At 36.7% G+C, this 17478-nt stretch overlaps 2 protein-coding genes across 2 annotated transcripts in view; one reads left to right on the top strand and one right to left on the bottom strand.

The window, feature by feature from the left end:
• The window catches only part of LRRC49 (leucine rich repeat containing 49), a 120119-nt gene extending 115270 nt beyond the window's left edge, over positions 1 to 4849 (bottom strand). Inside the window, exons 1-3 of the mRNA XM_025389816.1 lie at positions 4761 to 4849; positions 4066 to 4122; positions 1765 to 1852 (exon numbers count right to left, since the gene is read on the bottom strand). Coding sequence (XP_025245601.1) covers positions 1765 to 1852; positions 4066 to 4122; positions 4761 to 4808 — 193 coding nt within the window. The 5' untranslated portion in view covers positions 4809 to 4849. The remainder of the gene's footprint in view (positions 1 to 1764; positions 1853 to 4065; positions 4123 to 4760) is intronic.
• A 420-nt stretch (positions 4850 to 5269) lies between these two features.
• On the top strand, positions 5270 to 16553 carry THAP10 (THAP domain containing 10). Its single transcript, XM_025389946.1, has 3 exons — positions 5270 to 5859; positions 14986 to 15133; positions 15244 to 16553. Exons 1-3 carry the CDS (start codon positions 5431 to 5433, stop codon positions 15438 to 15440), a joined length of 774 nt encoding a protein of 257 aa, XP_025245731.1. The 5' UTR covers positions 5270 to 5430; the 3' UTR covers positions 15441 to 16553.
• The last annotated feature ends 925 nt before the right edge of the window (positions 16554 to 17478 follow it).

Genomic DNA, 17478 nt, shown 5'->3' with positions numbered 1-17478 from the left:
ACTGGTTAATTTGTGTGGACAGGCTATCATATGTTTGATTAATTTTGAAAAATAAGAAATGGCTGAAATTAATTATCATGTTTGGGTATCAAGATAGTTTATTAGACAGACATCCCTAAGCTTTTCCTGATGAAGTGCTACTTATAATTTTTCCAAAATTTTATGCCCTTGGAAGTAAAATTTGAGTACAAAAGTCAAGAAAATAATTAAGTTGTCTGGCCTTCTTTGCACAAAACTGCCTGGAACTATTGAGGGAGCACATTGAAAGCAACCAGGTACACATTTAAGACATTTTAAATGAGTATCCTGTCACAGAACCTAATTTTGAATAAATTTTTTAAATGAAAAACCAATTAGGTTTTTTTTCCCTAAAGAGTTAATTCATACTAAATGGGTCATTACTTATGTATAAAACTTTATTCATCTCTCAAGTTCACAAAATTCAATACATCCATACTATTTCCTCATTAGCAAATATCTAGTAACACTTTACCACTTAAATAAATTTGCCTGGCCAGCCATCCTCAAATCTGTTTACTAACTCCCTACTTTAACTCAAGAAAAGCTTAGTGAAAGTACTTAATTTTGATTCGTGATTTCGGGAAAACTTTTAAGATATTGTTACTAAAAATGTTAAGGAAATTCACAACGCAAGCATAAAAACTCTTGTTGAGGCTTCACATCTATAATTCTGTACCTAAAAGAGTGACTGGCATATAATACTTGCTTTATAAATATCTACTGAACTGAATCAAAGAAGGCAAAGATAGATGCTTCCTGAACTGTGGAATTGCAGTTAGGCTGATGTCATGTCCAGCAATTGGTCAAGACAAGAGTGTAAAATGTAGGAAAGAGAAAAGATATGTCAGATTAGATGGGTCCAAGAAGTCGGCCCAGAAATAAAAAGAGAGAGAAAATTACCCAATATTTAAAATCACCATATGTTCCCACAGTAATAACATGAACAACCTGGAAAGGTCTATATTGATCGGCCCTCTCATATAAACTCCTAAGAGGTAAAGGCAGTTTTGTATATGTGGATTCAGAAGTGTTTAACATGAGCACATTACACAAAGCTAATGGCTGTCAGCAACAAACCAAGATTCAAATGTGAAGGAAATTTTTCCTTGATTTGAAAAATATAACCAGATCATATGAGGCACTATTTGTCAAAAGATGACCCACAAACCATATACCTCAGAATCACTTGTGACATTATTAAAATGCACATTTCCAAATCCCACTCAAGACCTACAAAATCAGAATGGGGAAGATGGAGGGGGAGCACTAAGAATGTGCATTTGTAACAAGATCCCAAGTGATAGACACTAAAGTTTAAGGCCTTTAATATAAAATCTATAATTATATGTGATAGTAACAGGGAAAGATTGTTTCTTCTCTACTGCTGACTTTCCATTCTTTCCTTATTTCCTTAATATTTGTGTTCCCATACGCTTACTCTCTCTAATTAGCGACTTCCAAATACTGTTCTAATACAGTATCTGAAACATTCTTTTTCCATTCTCTAGTGTATAGCCCACCCTTAAAGGAAAATAATAACAGCTTTTTCCTATATTGGAAATAATCTACTATGCTATATATATACAACCAATGATTTTTTTTAAAATACCAAACCAATTTGGTCCCAGTGAACCATTTCATTTTAAATTCAAGTTTATTTGGATCTAGTAATTCAACATTATTAAACAGTTAATATTATTTAAAGATGATGAACCACATCTGATCTCTACTCACTGACAATACCTTGCCTACTTGAGTAGTTTCTTTCAAGGTCATGTTGTAAAAGTCTACCGGGGAATGACGATGTGTCTTTATTTAGCTTGAATTCAACCTGAAAAACATTATTAAAGAAAAAAATATTTGGAGGCAAATTTAACACTAAGCAATGAAGATAATAAAAAAATAACATATAATAACTGATACACATGGTACAGTGTGGATGAACCTTGAAAACATCATGCTAAGTCAAAGAAAACTGACACAAAATACCACATAGGCAAATCCATAGAGATGCAAAGCATATTTGTGGCTTCTAGGCATTTAAGGGAAGCAGGGAATGAAAAGTAACTGCTTAATGGCTATAGGGATTCCACTTGGAATGATGAAAAAATTCTGGAACTAGATAGAGGTGATGACTGCACCTCTATCATTGTATTTTACCACACACAAAATCAGGGTCAATTTTATGAGGTCAGATAAAAGATACTCCAAGCTGAGACACTTCCAATCCCTCCATGCTCTCACCACAAATACAATGATTAAAAGAACCATTTGCTACAAAAAAAAAAGCACACAATATAAATAAAATGCTGTTGAAAAACATCACTGTTTTGATCATTATAATCCCTTTAAATGTCCTATTATAACATAATACAATTGTATATTTAAGTCTTCTAAGAAGGGTTTTCACTTGATCTAAAACTGATCTAAAATAATTATCTGGTAGGAGGAATGAGAAAAACAAAACCAAAACAACTTCTTATGATTAGCCACAAAAAAACCCAAATATGTACCCTGAATAAATTAAGATGCTTCTAATGTATCCACACTATAAACATTATGTTGCCATTTGCATTATATCCTTAGGAATTATATGACCTGAAGGTATTTTCTCTGAATAGATGTCCACACAAGAGAAAGTGAATGGTTTGGAAAAAATGTTTAGATGAGGCACACAGTCCCTAGAAACATTATAATGGTGGGAAAGGATTTGTCCAGAGAAATCAATTAGGAAAGCTCTGGAGGGTATCCATTATGCTTGATTACAATAAAGAATATTTTAAAATTAATCTAACTGATGCTTGAGATGATCAAATGATCTATTTTCCGAGTGTTCACTATTTTCATATTCATATATAATGTCATCAACAGCTGCCTCCTTGACTAACAATGTCTTTCCATTTACCTTCCTCATGCCTTTTTTTACCCTTCTTCATGCTGTTATGTGTGAACTCTGCCCTTCACTTTAGAGTTCTTCCAGTGATGCCTATTTAATAACTTTTTAGGAAACACCTGAATTGTGATGGTTAGAGGTTTCCAACATGGTCAAAGGAGGAAAAATCATGTTGTGTCTTGAGACATAGTGTGTAGAAAGTAGGTGAGTATAAATGCTGAGGTGAGACAGAAGGAAAAAAGAAACATGTTTATCTCAAAATCTCAAAAATTAAATCAAAAGCCAGAAATTCTAGAAATGCTAGAGACATTATGGGCAAATAGTCTGGGGGAAAAAATCTCATATTCATATTGTAACTTCTAAATAACATTAAGTCTAACATGTGTCCACTGCTAACCTATTTTTTTCTTCCCTGATTTTAAATGGGATGTGTGGATATGCCCTCCCAATTACCATTTTATCTAAGGTGTCATCAGTAGAAAGACATACCATTATTTTACCCTCTACTAAGAAAGAAAAAAAACCTCCCCCATTAAACTATGACATGCCATCAATTTTAAGAAGGCTCCTGATTTCAGAAATATGTAAGTATCACTGGGTGCGGTGGCTGTCGCCTGTAATCCCAGCACTTTGCGAGGCCAAGGCAGGTGGATCGCTTCAGCTCAGGAGCTCGAGAACAGCCTGGGCAACATGGCGAAACCTGTCTCTGCAAAAAATACAAAAATATTAGCCAGGCTTGGTGGCATGTACCTGTGGTCCCAGCTACTCAGGAGGCTGAGGTAGGAGGATCACTTGAGCCTGGGAGGCAGAGGTTGCAGTGAGCCAAAATTGTGCCCCAGCGCCCCAGCCTGGGTGACAGAGCTAGACCCTGTCTCAAGAAAAAAAAAAAAAAAAGTGTAAATGTCAAAACACACACACACACACACACACACACAAAACCTTACCTTTTGTAATCAATAAAATAACACTAAGTTTTTTAAAGAGGGCTATTTTGGCTTTATGTAGGCAGAAAGTAAGAACTAGCTTTAAAATGGAAATCAAAGTAAATCTACTTAAATTTTTCAGTTTAGAATCTACTCTTAAATCATGCTGCTATTTGTGTAGAAAATAAAACAATCTTCTATTTAAAGGCCAACCTTCTTAAATCTTACTTTGTTTTTTTCAGGAAGCGATGATGTTTGAATAACCAGATGAAGCCCACAGTTCACCTGAAATGTAAAAATTAAACCATAAAATTTGCTCTTCATACACAAACACATATTTCCAAAAAAAAAAGGTACACATAAAAATATAACAAAAAATTAGAACAGAATGCTCGATTTCTGTTTCTGGTAAATGATCTTGTTCTGAGGATTTGCTGAAAACAATAAAATCACATCTAAGAATTAAAAGGTTTCACTGATTTATTTTCCAAAATGTCGGCAGCAATTTAACCCTCTAGTTAGTACTCAGGCTTTCAACATTTGCCATTCGGGTCTAAATAAATATCCCAATGGGACAGGTGAAAGAGGTGGGACTCCCTAATGATAAATTATCTTCACAGTCAAAAGGAAAAGAAAAGAAAAAGGAATTGACTGGCCAAAGGAATTTAAATAAACCCGAGCCTTTCACAGCAGACCAGCTCCACCTTCTGGGGAGCCCAGATCCTGGACAAGACTTTGAGTACCTATCATACAATATTAAATTGTGCCTTGGTCCAGCCCACGAACCTCAAACGCCGGTCAGACAATAGCTTGAGCAGACCCAGCGGCCCCGGTCCCAATAATACAGCCCATCTCCTAGGACAAAGACGCCAGTCAGAAAGAGTACCAATGGGAAGAAAGAGAAAGTAGAAGGCCCAGCTTACGTTGTTCGCAGCCCGGCCAGAAACAGAGCGATATTTCCCGGGAATCATGATAGGAGACAGTCCAGGATCTCTGTTAGATCTGCCTTCGAAGTGACGCTACAGCAGAGATTCAAAGAGACCCGAAAGAGGTCATCTCCCAGGCAACCGGCTCAGGGTTACCATGGAAACGGCCATTTCCGGTCTGGACCTCTCCCGAATCCATAGGGCCACACAGTTGTTGTAGCTTCTGGTTGTATTCGTGAGAGCCCAGTGCGTCACCACTTCCTCGTTCTATTTTTCCGGCCTCATAAAAACAGAGCGGGAGTATTGGGAGGAGGATAAGCTTGGGAAGAGCCTGGCCACATTGGTGGCTATGACAACCACCACTTCCGGTCCGTTCCTCTTTACAGCCTACCTCAGCGCTGCCCGCGCGAAATTTGTATCCCTCTGCTTGTGTCCACCTGCTCCTGGGGAGCAGTGCAGGGAGGAGGAGGAGGAAGACATCGAAGAGCCCTCCCACTGGGGGCCCCAGATCGCCACTTCCGGTGGCCAGAGGTAGGGAAGGAAACGATCCCGACCCAGAGGGGACAGGTGAGGAGGAGAGGACGTGCCTCGCCGAGGCAGCTGCGAGGAGCGTGCCCAAGGGCGAAGGTCCAGGGAGCCCGGCTCCCGCGCACCGAAGACGGCCGCCATGCCGGCCCGTTGTGTGGCCGCCCACTGCGGCAACACCACCAAGTCTGGGAAGTCGCTGTTCCGCTTCCCCAAAGACCGGGCCGTGCGGCTGCTCTGGGACCGCTTCGTGCGGGGCTGCCGCGCCGACTGGTACGGAGGCAATGACCGCTCGGTCATCTGCTCTGACCACTTTGCCCCAGCCTGTTTTGACGTCTCTTCGGTTATCCAGAAGAACCTGCGCTTCTCCCAGCGCCTGAGGCTAGTGGCAGGCGCCGTGCCCACCCTGCACCGAGTGCCCACCCCGGCATCTAAGGGGGAAGAGGAGAGAGACCAAGCAGGCCGCCCGGACACGGGAGGAGAGCTCCAGGCAGCCAGGCATTCTGAGACTGTCCCAGATCCAGTCTCCTGTACACGTCCACGAGCTGGGAAGCAGGCTGCGGCTTCACAGGTAAAGAGAGACCACCGAGGGTTTTGGAAGGACCCCTGGACTCTGACTGGGCTCCTCCACTTAGTCTCACCTTGGGAAAAGCACCTCATCTCCAAAGTTCCTGTTTTCTAATCTGCAAATTTAGGAGTGTACTTTAGAGGTGATCTCCAAGGTCCCATTTAGCACTAACACTTTGGAATTAAGTAACCCAGTTAATTCCTTCTAACTGCTCCTCCCCAAAAAACACACATACACACAGCCTTGTCCTGCAGAGTACTGAGTTGCTTTCACTCCCCGCTCCAGGGTTTTTAAATAGAAAGCGTTTAATTTGAGCAAATCTCCAGGATTAGGGTGCTTGAAACTGTGTTTGCATAACATTACATAAGCTTGAGGAAAGTCCCTTATTTGTGTCACAGATGATGGGGCGAAGGAGATGTGGAGCTACAGATGAAGATGGAGCTTGCTAATAAATCCCTTCCCACCCCTAAACTTCCTTTTGACTGATACTAGCTCTAGCTGCCTTTAAGTTCAGTATCCCTGGTGAGCTGAATTTCCCCATCTTGCTCTCTTCTGCCTACTTTTCTGTTCCTTCTAAACATTGTTTGCACTTATTTTGCATCTGGTTACTACTACCTTCTTCCCCACTTACCATTTTAAAGAAAACTTTCCAGCCTTCCTTGTGATAAACTTCAGCCTTACCACCATGACACAGATTAAATTATAGCAAGAGGTTAGTAATTTCCTCAGGAGTTTGTAATCCTTACTTAGGTCCAGTTGCCAGACCAACACTCTTTCTGCAGTACTAACCTGCTTCCTACATTGGGGTGGGTGTTTAAGACCCTTTAATGGCATCCTGCAATTATTAAGATAAAGAACAAAATTATTAACCCAATTTACATGGCCCCCCATGCTTTTTCCCCCTGCATACCACACTAGCCCTATCCAAGGCCACTGTCCCTGTTGCTCACCGTGTACCATCATGCTGACCTTTCAGTTCTTGGACATACTATATTACTTCCTACCAACAAGACTTGCTCAGTTGTTCTATGTATTATAATATCCTGGAACTATGCCCCTCCCACTCCCATCATTACCAATTAAGTCTTTTTCCCTTAAAAGTCAGCTAAACATCTTTCCCCTTGATCACTTAGTTCTATGTACTCTCATTCTTCGTGTACTTCATGTGATTCAATAGTACAGATACTTCAGTAGCACTTACCATAATTGCCATGAAATAATTGTGTAGTTTGCTTAATATTTGTTTCTCACATTAGAATGTAAGCTCCATGAGAGCTAGGATCATGTCTGATTTCTTTGCCATTGTATTGCAGTGCCTAAAACAATATTTTCAAATTTAAGTAGTTGAATAAAAATTTATGGAATGATTACATGATTATAAGAACAATTTTTTTGCATTATAATTGAATTTTCAATTATCTGCCAGTTTCCCTCCTCACCAAGCTGTATATCTGTCAAGATAGCTGTCCTTTCCTTGAACCATCTGTCTACCATCACCACCTATGCAAACTTTGTCCAAACATGTACATCCATGTACATATATATGTGTATAGCAAGAGAGATAAATACTAAACATGTGCCCCACACATCCCCCTACACCATTTTTCTTCTTCATAATTATACAACCTAACCAAAAACTTGGAGAAGAAAAGCCAAGCTAGTCCAACAACCAAAGTCTTTATAACCCATCAAAACTAACCATTGGGAAACAGATCCAGCATACATAATAAATCTGTTTTCCATTTAGTAAGTGTAACCAGCCAACATTTATAACAATCCATAGTACATTAATATACTTGCTGAATTACGAGAAAAATGCGTGTGAGTTCTAAAATAGTCACTTTAAAAGTATATAAAGTTAAAAAAAAAAAAAAAGATTTTGAGTTAATAGCAATAAATGTTCAGCCTGGTCTGGATAGAGAACCCTAATCACATCGCTAAAAAATTGGCTTGTCTATCTGACTTCTTCCCCCACCCAATGTTTTTCTTCCTAATCCCAGGACTAGCTGTCTACAAATCATATTTCCAGTCATTCTACAACATTTATTGAGGAGCTATTGTAGTCACTGTTCTGGGTGCTTGGTGCTGTATATAGATAAATACAAATGTGAATGTTAAATATCCTTGGGGGCTTCAGAAAAGATAAGACACCACTTCCAAGGAAAGAAAGGGGCTTGATTATTGTTTTCCCTTAACTGTTAATTGTGTATTCTTTTTTTAAAAACCCAACTGAATTTTTTAAGTTGTTTACTTGAACTATAGCAAATACACAGAAAAGTGAACAAATCTTAAGTGGACAAGTATTATCATAAACTGAACATGTATAACCACAACCCAGGTCAGAGAAACAGAACATTGCTAGCACCCCAGGAGTCACTATATCCATATTATTGCATATAACAGTAGTTCATTTTCATTGTTATGTAGTATTCCATTGTATGACTATACCAAAATTTGTCTGTCTATCGTTGAACATTTGGGTTGTTACCCATTGGAAATATCATAAGTAATACTACTATAAACTCTCTTGTACATGTCTTTTGGTCCACATGTGCACACATTTCTGAGGAAATCTACCTAGAATTGCTGGGTCATAGTATTAAACTTCAGTAGATAATACCAAATAGTTTTCTAAAATACTTGTACAAATTTACACTTCTACCAGAAGTACGATAGTTTCCATTGTTCCACATTCTTGCCCATATATGGGATTTCTAGTCTTTCACATCTGAGTCCATTTGCAGAGTGGGTAGTAGTGTTTTTGTTTTTCATCCCCTGATTACTGATGAAATTAGTAAGGAAATACCTTTTCAAATATTAATTGGATATTTGGGTAGCTTTCAGTGACATGCCCTTTTAAATCTAGCCCATTTTTCTAGCCCATTAGTCTGGCTTTTCTTGTTGATTTAGAATTTTTAATAGATTCTACCTCGAAGTCCTTTTTCAGTTAAATGTTATCATTTCCCACTGTGGGTTGCCTCTTGGTTCTTAATAATGTCTTTTGATGTACTGAAGTTCTTAATTCTGATGTAGTCCAAATTACCAATAATTTTCTTTATGCTTAATACTTAAAACATTCTACTATGCTGTTTGTAATAAACTTTGTTGTTTTTACTTTTTATATTTAGATCTAATTCAGAATTGATTTTTGTGTTTGGTGTGAGGTAGGATTTAAGTTTCATTTTTCCCAACATTGATACCCATTTGACTCAGCATCGTTTACTGAAACTACTAGCATTTCTTCTTGGCCTTGCAATGTCAACTTTGTCATAAATCAGGTGCCCTTTATATGCATAGGTCTGTTTCCACATACTTTATTCTGTTTCACTTATCTGTTTGCCTGTCTTAGCAAAAATATCACAGTGTCTTATATAGCTTTATTAAGAATTAATATCCAATTGATTAATACCTCTTGTTCATATTTGTGGATATTTTGACTATGTTGGGCTCTTTAGATTTCTAGATACATTTCAGAATTGGTTTGTCAATTTTCACAAATTATGTACTAGGATTTTGATTATGACTCCATGGAATTCATAAATGAATGTGGGAATAAATGGCATATTGACAATATTGATTCTTCTAATCCATGAACACATATCTCCATTTATTTGGGTTTTTAAATTTCTCTTAAAAGTTACTCATGGTATTTGATATAGAGGTCTTATATATCTTTCATTAGATTTATTCACAGCTATTTGATTTTGCTACTATAAGTGGTATTTTAAATTTTATAATCTATAAGTATACATTGATAAATTAATTTTTGTTGAACTTGTATCCAAAAATCTTGTTAAACTCACTTATTAATTTCAATAGTTTATAAATTCTCTTGAATTTTATACATGTACAAAAATATCATCTGAAAAAAGTGTTTGATGTTCGTGTTTTTATTTCATATTCTTCCTGTTGCACTGGCTTGAACTTCCAGTACAGTGTGGGGAACAGAAGAGGTGAGGGGAATCCTTTTCTCATTCCTAATTTCAGAGGGAAAACCTTTAATATTTCCCCATTTGATATGATTTTTACTATACTTTTTTATAGCTCTCTTTGTAATAAAAAGAAATGTTCCCCTTTATTCCTAGTTTAAATTATAAATGATGGTGAATTTTATCAAATGGTTGTTCTGAATCTATTAAGGATAACATTTTTATTATGTTAATATAGTAAATTATAGTAAATTATATTGCTTGATTTTAAAATATAGAATCAAACTTGCATGGCTAAAATAAACTCAACTTGGTCAAAGTGCTTTATTCCTTTCCCATATTGCTTAATAAAATATTAGCTAAAATAAAATATTTAGGATTTTTGTATCGGTGTGCATGAGTGAAACTGGTCTACAGTTATTTTCTTTCTTGGAATGCCTTTCTCAGGTTTGGTATGAAGATTATGCCAACAGATTTGGAATTGTTCTCTCTTTTTTCATTCTCTGGAATGTTTATATAAAATGCCATTATATATGCATTAATAAATTTGGTATTAATATTTGGTAGAACTCATTGATAAGACAGGAGTTTTCCTTTTGGAAAGGTTTTTTATGATGGATTCAATTTCTTTGTTATAATATTATTCAGAGTTCTTTTGTTTATCCATATTGATAAATAGTATTTTGTTTATCCATTTTGATAAATAGTGTTTTTTAATTTGTCTGTTCCATCTAAATTTTTAAATATATTGACACAAAACCTTCATGATAATCTTGTATTTGAAAAAATTCTGTTTGAGTGAAGTAATTTTTGCTTTTTCATTTTTTCTTGATCAGCTTCACCAGATGGGTTATTGATTTTTTTTTTTTCTTTTTTAGATGGAGGCTCACTCTGTCACACAGGCTAGAGTGCAGTGGCTCAATCTCGGCTCGCTACAACCTTTGCCACCAGGGTTCAAGCAATTCTCCTGTCTCAGCCTCCTGAGTAGCTGGGATTACAGGTGCCTGCCACCATTTCTGGCTAATTTTTGTATTTTTAGTAGAGATGGAGTTTCACCATCTTGGCCAGGCTGGTCTCAAACTACTGACCTCCAGTGATCCACCTGCCTCAGCCTCCCAAAGTGCTGGGATTACAGGCGTGAGCCACCGCGCCCCACCAGTTTATCGATTTTTATTAGTTTTTTCAGAGAAGAAACTTTGCCTTGTTGATCTTCTTTCTAGAATTTTTTTTCATTTATTTCACTTATTCATTATTCCCTTCCTCTACATTTTAAAATTTTGTCCACTGCTCTGTTTTTAACTTCTTAAGAAGTTAAATTATATCATTGATTTTCAGAATTTTTATGGTGAATGGTAAATGGCGCAGCTAAGTTTCACAAGCTGATTTCCCAAATGTAGAATTCAGTAGAATGGTGTTGATAGAGGAAAACCTGGGTCCTGAGAGGGGGATATGTTCGAGATATTTTGTGGAATACTTTTTGCATGATATTAATAAATCCAACCTAAATTAAGCCCAATTAATTTTTTTATCCTAATATGTGCATTGAAGATTGTAAGTCCCCACCTAACATGGCTTTACTGAATCTTACAAGTTTTAGGTATGGAGTATTTTTATTATTATTTAGTACAAATTATCTAATTTCCATTGTGATTGTATATTTTATTTGAGGGTTAATTAGAAGTATATTTTTTAATTGCCATATCTCTGGGCATTTTTTAGTTAAATTTTTGCAATAGATTTCTAGGTCAATTACACTGCTGCCAGAGAAACTACAATATATGGACTTAATCTTTTGTAATTTGTTGAAACTTGTAACATGCCCAAAATAGTTTTTTAAATGTTCATATGTACTTGAGATGAATGTGCGTACTGCACTTGGATAGTGTTCCGCTATGTCTATTAATCATATTTAAATTTCCTATATCCTTTTGGAATTTTTATCTTATTCAATTAATTACTAAGAAAGTAATGTTGCAATCTTCCACTGTGATTTTGAATTTACATATTAATCTTCAAATTCTACCCATTTTGTGGTCTATATCTTGAAGTTATTAGGTTATTAGCAATGTTATTAGGTATGTATATATTTTGAATCAAACTTGCATGGCTATGTTACTAGGTATATAGTGCTAATATAGCAACACCAGGTTTCTTTAACTTAGTGTTTGCGTAGTACATCTGTTTCCATCCTTCTACTTTCAGTCTTTTCTGTGTTGTCCTTAAAAGTTTAGGCATGGCCGGGCACGGTGGCTCACGCCTGTAATCCCAGCACTTTGGCAGGCCAAGGCGGGAAGATCACGAGGTCAGGAGATCGAGACCATCCTGGCTAACATGGTGAAACCCCGTCTCCACTAAAAATGCAAAGAATTAGCCGCGCGTGGCGGCGGGCGCCTGTAGTCCCAGCTACTTGGGAGGCTGAGGCAGGAGAATGGCGTGAACCCGGGAGGCGGAGCTTGCAGTGAGCCGAGATCGCGCCACTGCACTCCAGCGTGGGCGACTGAGCGAGACTCCGTCTCAAAAGAAAAAAAAAAAAAAAGTTTAGGCATTATTCTGTCTTATGGTTACTCCATTGAAGAGAATGTACCTTTTTTCCTCTGACTGCTGTTAAGTTTTTCTCCTCATTTTCCAGTTTTACTGTAGTGTGCATAGGTTTGGTTTCTGTTGTTTTTATTTTGATAAATAGAAAAGGTTTATAGTACTTTTGCAAAACCATGACTTAATGCCTTTTATCCATTTTGATAAATTCTCAGCTGTTATTTGTTCAAATACTGTGTCTGCCCCATTTTATGTTATACTCTGAAATCTTATCCCCTATGTCTATTATGACGTTTTCTGTATTTTCTGTTTTCCTTTTGTCTCTTTCTGCCTCATTCTAGATATTTTCTTTTGACTCATGTCCTAGTGGATTAATACATGCTTGGAAATTCTGCCTCTAAGCTTTTAATCTGAAGAAGCAATCAGATATCTACACAGGAGATTTATGTTCAAATATTTCTAGTAATACGGATTGTTTTAATAAATTGTAGTATATCTGTATAATACATTCCTATGTGGCAATAAAAATTATGATGTAGAATATTTAATAACATAGAAAGATGATATATAAAATAAGTGGCAAAACTAGGTTATAAAGCATTATATTATCTCAATTTTTAAAAATACACAGAAAAAGACAAAAAACATCAAAATATAAAGTTTTAGCTATGGATTGTGAGATTATGACAAATTTTTAGTTTATTTTTGCTTCTCTGTATGATGCAAATTTTTGCAGTAAAAAATGTATTATTGTTATAAAGGGAACAAAAGTTATTTTTCAAACCCTGATTAAATTTCTAAAACTCTATTTTATCCAGAATACACCTTTTTGTAAAGAAATACGTGCTTATTCTGGACTTTGACAATGCTTGACTTAGACGTAGATATAACTAGTGAAAATTGGTCATGATTTTTTAAACATGGAGATAAACCCTTTAAATAAGAATCGTGTTACAAAGGGACTCTTCACAAAAATTTCTTTACAAAGTATCTTTTTTTTTTTTTTTTTTTTCTGTGTGTGGGTATGTGTGTGTTTGAAACAGAGTCTCACTCTGTTACCCTGGCTGCAGTGCAGTGGTGTGATCTCTGCTCACTGCAACAACCTCTGCCTCCCGGTTTGAAGCAGTTATTGTGCCTCAGCCTCCCAAGTAGCTGATGTGCCACCACACCAGCTAATTTTTGTATTTTAGTAGAGATGGGGTTTCACTATGTTGGCCAGGCTGATCTCGAAATCCTGACCTCAAGTAATCCACATGCCTCCACCTCTCCAAGTGCTGGGAGGCATGAGCTACTGTGCCTGGCCACAAAGTTTCTTTAACTTGGGTATCAATAGCCTGTGGCCTATGGTACAGCCACCAAAGACACCTACTAAAATATTTTTTCAGTGGTTTGAAGGCAGCTGCCACTACTGCTAAACACTTTAATTTTGTTTTCATTTCTCTATCACTTATTTTCTCTCCTCCCAGGCCCTCTTGACTTTTCCAGATATTTCTTACCCTCTTCCACATAATCTGTAGGTACCCTGTCTTATATTACCTTTTACATATCAAAACCCTCCCTCTTTCTACCTCTGACCCATATTACTTCCCCCACAAATCAAATTTCACCGCCTGGCACAATGGCACACGCCTGTAATCCCAGCACTTTGGGAGGCTGAGGCAGGCGGATCACCTGAGGTCAGGAGTTTGAGACCAGCCTGGTCACCATGGTGAAACATTATCTCTACTAAAAATACAAAAAATTAGCCAGGTATGGTGGCAGGCACCTGTAATCCCAGCTACTTGGGAGGCTGAGGCACGAGAATTGCTTGAACCCAGGGGGTGGATGTTGCAGTGAACCAAGATCATGCCTCTGCACTCCAGCCTGGGTGACAGACGGAGACCCCTGTCTCCAAAAAAAAAAAGGAAAAGAAAAGAAAAAAATCCATTTCACAATGTAATTTTTCTCAGGAAAGTATTAAAAGTCATTTATCTTATTAAAGGAGTCCTCTATAAAGTATAAAGAACAAATGATTAGGTTTTCTAGAATAATATGACTGCTAAGATATCAAATTAGTTAATACTAATAATATTATCTCGGCTGGGCGCGGTGCCTCACGCCCATAATCCTAACACTTTGGGAGGCCGAGGCGGGTGGATCACCTGAGGTCAGGAGTTCGAGACCAGCCTGACTAACATGGTGAAACCGTGATTCTACTAAAAATACAAAAAAATTAGCCAGGCATGGTGGCGCCTGCCTGTAATCCCAGCTACTTGGGAAGCTGAGACAGGAGAATCAATTGAACCTGGGAGGCGGAGATTGCAGTGAGCTGAGATTGCACCATTGTACTCCAGCTTGGACAACAAGAGCAAAACTCTGTCTCAAAAAAAAAAAAAAAGTATTATCTCTTCTAGCTGTTGATTTAAGAAAAAAATAATTAGTTGTAAGCAAATAGCTTATACATTCTCGCTGACCAGAGTTCATGATTTATAAGTGGAAAAAAGACAGTATGGCAGAATTCATGAAAGCTTGGACTATAGATTCACCTTGCCTAGGTTCAAGTATCAGCCTTACTAATATGTGACTGAAAATCTTCAGCTATACTCTTTTACTACTTGTAACTTTTGAAAGATAAAACCCTATAAGGTAAACTTTAATATGTTTCTCCTCCAATTTATATTTTTAGATTACATGTGAAAATGAAGTTGTGCAAACCCAACCCCATGCTGATAATCCATCTAATACTGTCACTTCAGTACCTACTCACTGTGAAGAAGGCCCAGTGCATAAAAGTACACAAATTTCTTTGAAAAGGCCCCGTCACCGTAGTGTGGGTATGTTTTGATTCTTCAATGGATTAAGCAATTGAATCGATCTTTTGTATATTAAAGATATATGAAAAGCAAAGTCTAACTCATAGGTACTTATGCTTATTCTCTTTCAGGTATTCAAGCCAAAGTGAAAGCGTTTGGAAAAAGACTGTGTAATGCAACTACTCAGACAGATGAATTGTGGTCTAGAGCTTCCTCTCTCTTTGACATTTACTCCAGTGATTCAGAAGCAGATACAGACTGGGATATCAAGAGTGAACAGAGTGATTTGTCTTATATAGCTGTACAGGTGAAAGAAGAAACATGTTAAAAACTCAACATCAAATGCTCTGATGTGCTATAGATTTTCAAATCTTTACTCACATAATTATCTCTTTGCTATTATAAATCTTTCACCTCAAGATAATTTGACAGTTGAGTATCAGCAAAATTTGTTTAGCTCTAAGGCAAAATTTGCTTGCTTGCCAACACAATGAAGATAATCCCTATCCACAAACATGCCTATTCTCTACTTTCACCTTTTTTTTTCTTTCTTTTAATCCTTTTGGTAGAAATCAGATTACAAAGCAAAACCACAATATCAACAACATTTCCTAATCAAAATTAAGCATTGAATATTTATTTAAGCTTAGTTCAGAAGCAGTGCTCCTACGGGACTTGACATTTGCTAGTTAGAATGTCACTACTCTTCTAAATAATTTGAAGGTATAGAGCAATAACACAGTAACAGTGAGCACAGCCAAGCCTGACACTACTAAATGATTTGGTAGTGAAGCCAGGACATCTACCCTTGACTATTTTTTATGTTATTTACTTATTAGTTTGTCCATTTGTAACATATATGGATCTGTCCTGTGAGCATTTCTGATGAATCTATGGTTCTTACAGAAATTTTTCAAAGGGAATCAATTTAGAGATAGAGTTTTCATATACTTACATTAACTTATTAATGAAATCTGTTTGCATCAGTGCTTACTGCAACACATTAATTAGCTTGATTAATTTAGATTAGAATCATTAACATCATGAAAAAAAAAATACTACATTTCTAACGTATTTCCATTGCAGGTATTAGGTTTTTTTTCGTCGACACTTCTCTTTTGAATTCTACATTTGAGAAATAAACATGGAAATATTAGCTGCCCCGTCTGCCATTCACCAGGAAAAATTTCTATGGCAATTTTGGACCATGAAGTAAACTGTTATAATAGTTTCTGAGAACCATACTATAACTTTGATCTTCCATTGAGAATAACAAAAATAAATATCCATTTTACACCTCATATGTCTTGTTAGTTCTGGATGATTAGAAGAATTTGCATGTATTTTTATCCTAGAAGGTTTAAATAATACATCAAAGTTATTTTCTTCCAAATCTAATTTTATGTCTGCTTTAATTTGAATAGTGTAATTTTAATTTTAAGGAAAATAAAATAAAATATTAATAGGAGTTGTGAGCCTGAACAATGATTGTGTAAAAACATAGCATTATTATTACTTTCATTATTGTTATTGCTATTTTGACTTGAATTTGAGATGACTGTTTTTTGTTTGTTTGCTTGTTTGTTTGAGAGACAGGGTCTTGTTCTGTCGCCCAGGCTGGAATGTAGTGGTGCAATCATAGCTCATTGTAACCTCAAACTCCTGGGCTCAGATGATCCTCCCACCTCAGTCTCCCAAGCACCTTGGACTATAGGTGTGTGCCACCATACCCAGCTAATTTGTGTTTTAAATTTTTTGTAAAGATGGGGTCTCACTACGTTGCCCAGGCTGGTCTCAAAATCCTGGCCTCAAGCAATCCTGCCACTCGGTCTCCCAGAGTGCTGGGATTACAGGCATGAGTCACTGGACCTGGCCTGTTTTAAGAGAGCATTATGTTTTAAAATGAATCATATAAATCTTCTGAAGCTAAATACCATCAATAAGTACCCTTTGAGCTTTGAAATAGCCTATCTCCTTAATTCAAACCATAATGAAGTTACATGCCCATTTGTCCCCAAATTTCACTGCCATGAATCTACTTCATTTCTACATGTTAAACAGTTTTGACAGCCATGTCAACACTGTTTTTTCACTCTTCACTTAGTTTCCTTCTTCTACCAATTGAGTATTTATACTTGATTTGTTGATTTACATGATTTCATAATTTATTGTGTAATGTTTCACTGCCCTACACAGTAAAAGGAAATACTGGCTTTATTTTAAATGACATATAAGGAACTCATAGTTTATATTATACTGCTTGATTTTTGCACAAATAATTTTAATTTATTTTGTTGCTAGATCAGTTTAGTGGGAGGGAAATTTAGATTTACCTTAGTACCTCCCATCTCATTCTTCATTTATTT

The sequence above is a fragment of the Theropithecus gelada genome, chromosome 7a (assembly GCF_003255815.1).
Source record: "Theropithecus gelada isolate Dixy chromosome 7a, Tgel_1.0, whole genome shotgun sequence".
Lineage (NCBI taxonomy): Eukaryota > Metazoa > Chordata > Mammalia > Primates > Cercopithecidae > Theropithecus > Theropithecus gelada.
Note: the sequence above shows the minus strand (reverse complement) of the source record. Positions and strands in the feature narration are given on the sequence as shown.

What these genes read in the sequence shown, in the direction of transcription:
- THAP10 (XM_025389946.1), top strand. Translation starts at nt 5,431, where the DNA reads ATGCCGGCCCGTTGTGTGGCCGCCCACTGCGGCAACACCACCAAGTCT. An exon ending in AGCAGGCTGCGGCTTCACAG is followed by an intron (nt 5,860 to 14,985) that starts GTAAAGAGAGAC and finishes TTATATTTTTAG; the next exon opens with ATTACATGTGAAAATGAAGT. An exon ending in GCCCCGTCACCGTAGTGTGG is followed by an intron (nt 15,134 to 15,243) that starts GTATGTTTTGAT and finishes ATTCTCTTTCAG; the next exon opens with GTATTCAAGCCAAAGTGAAA.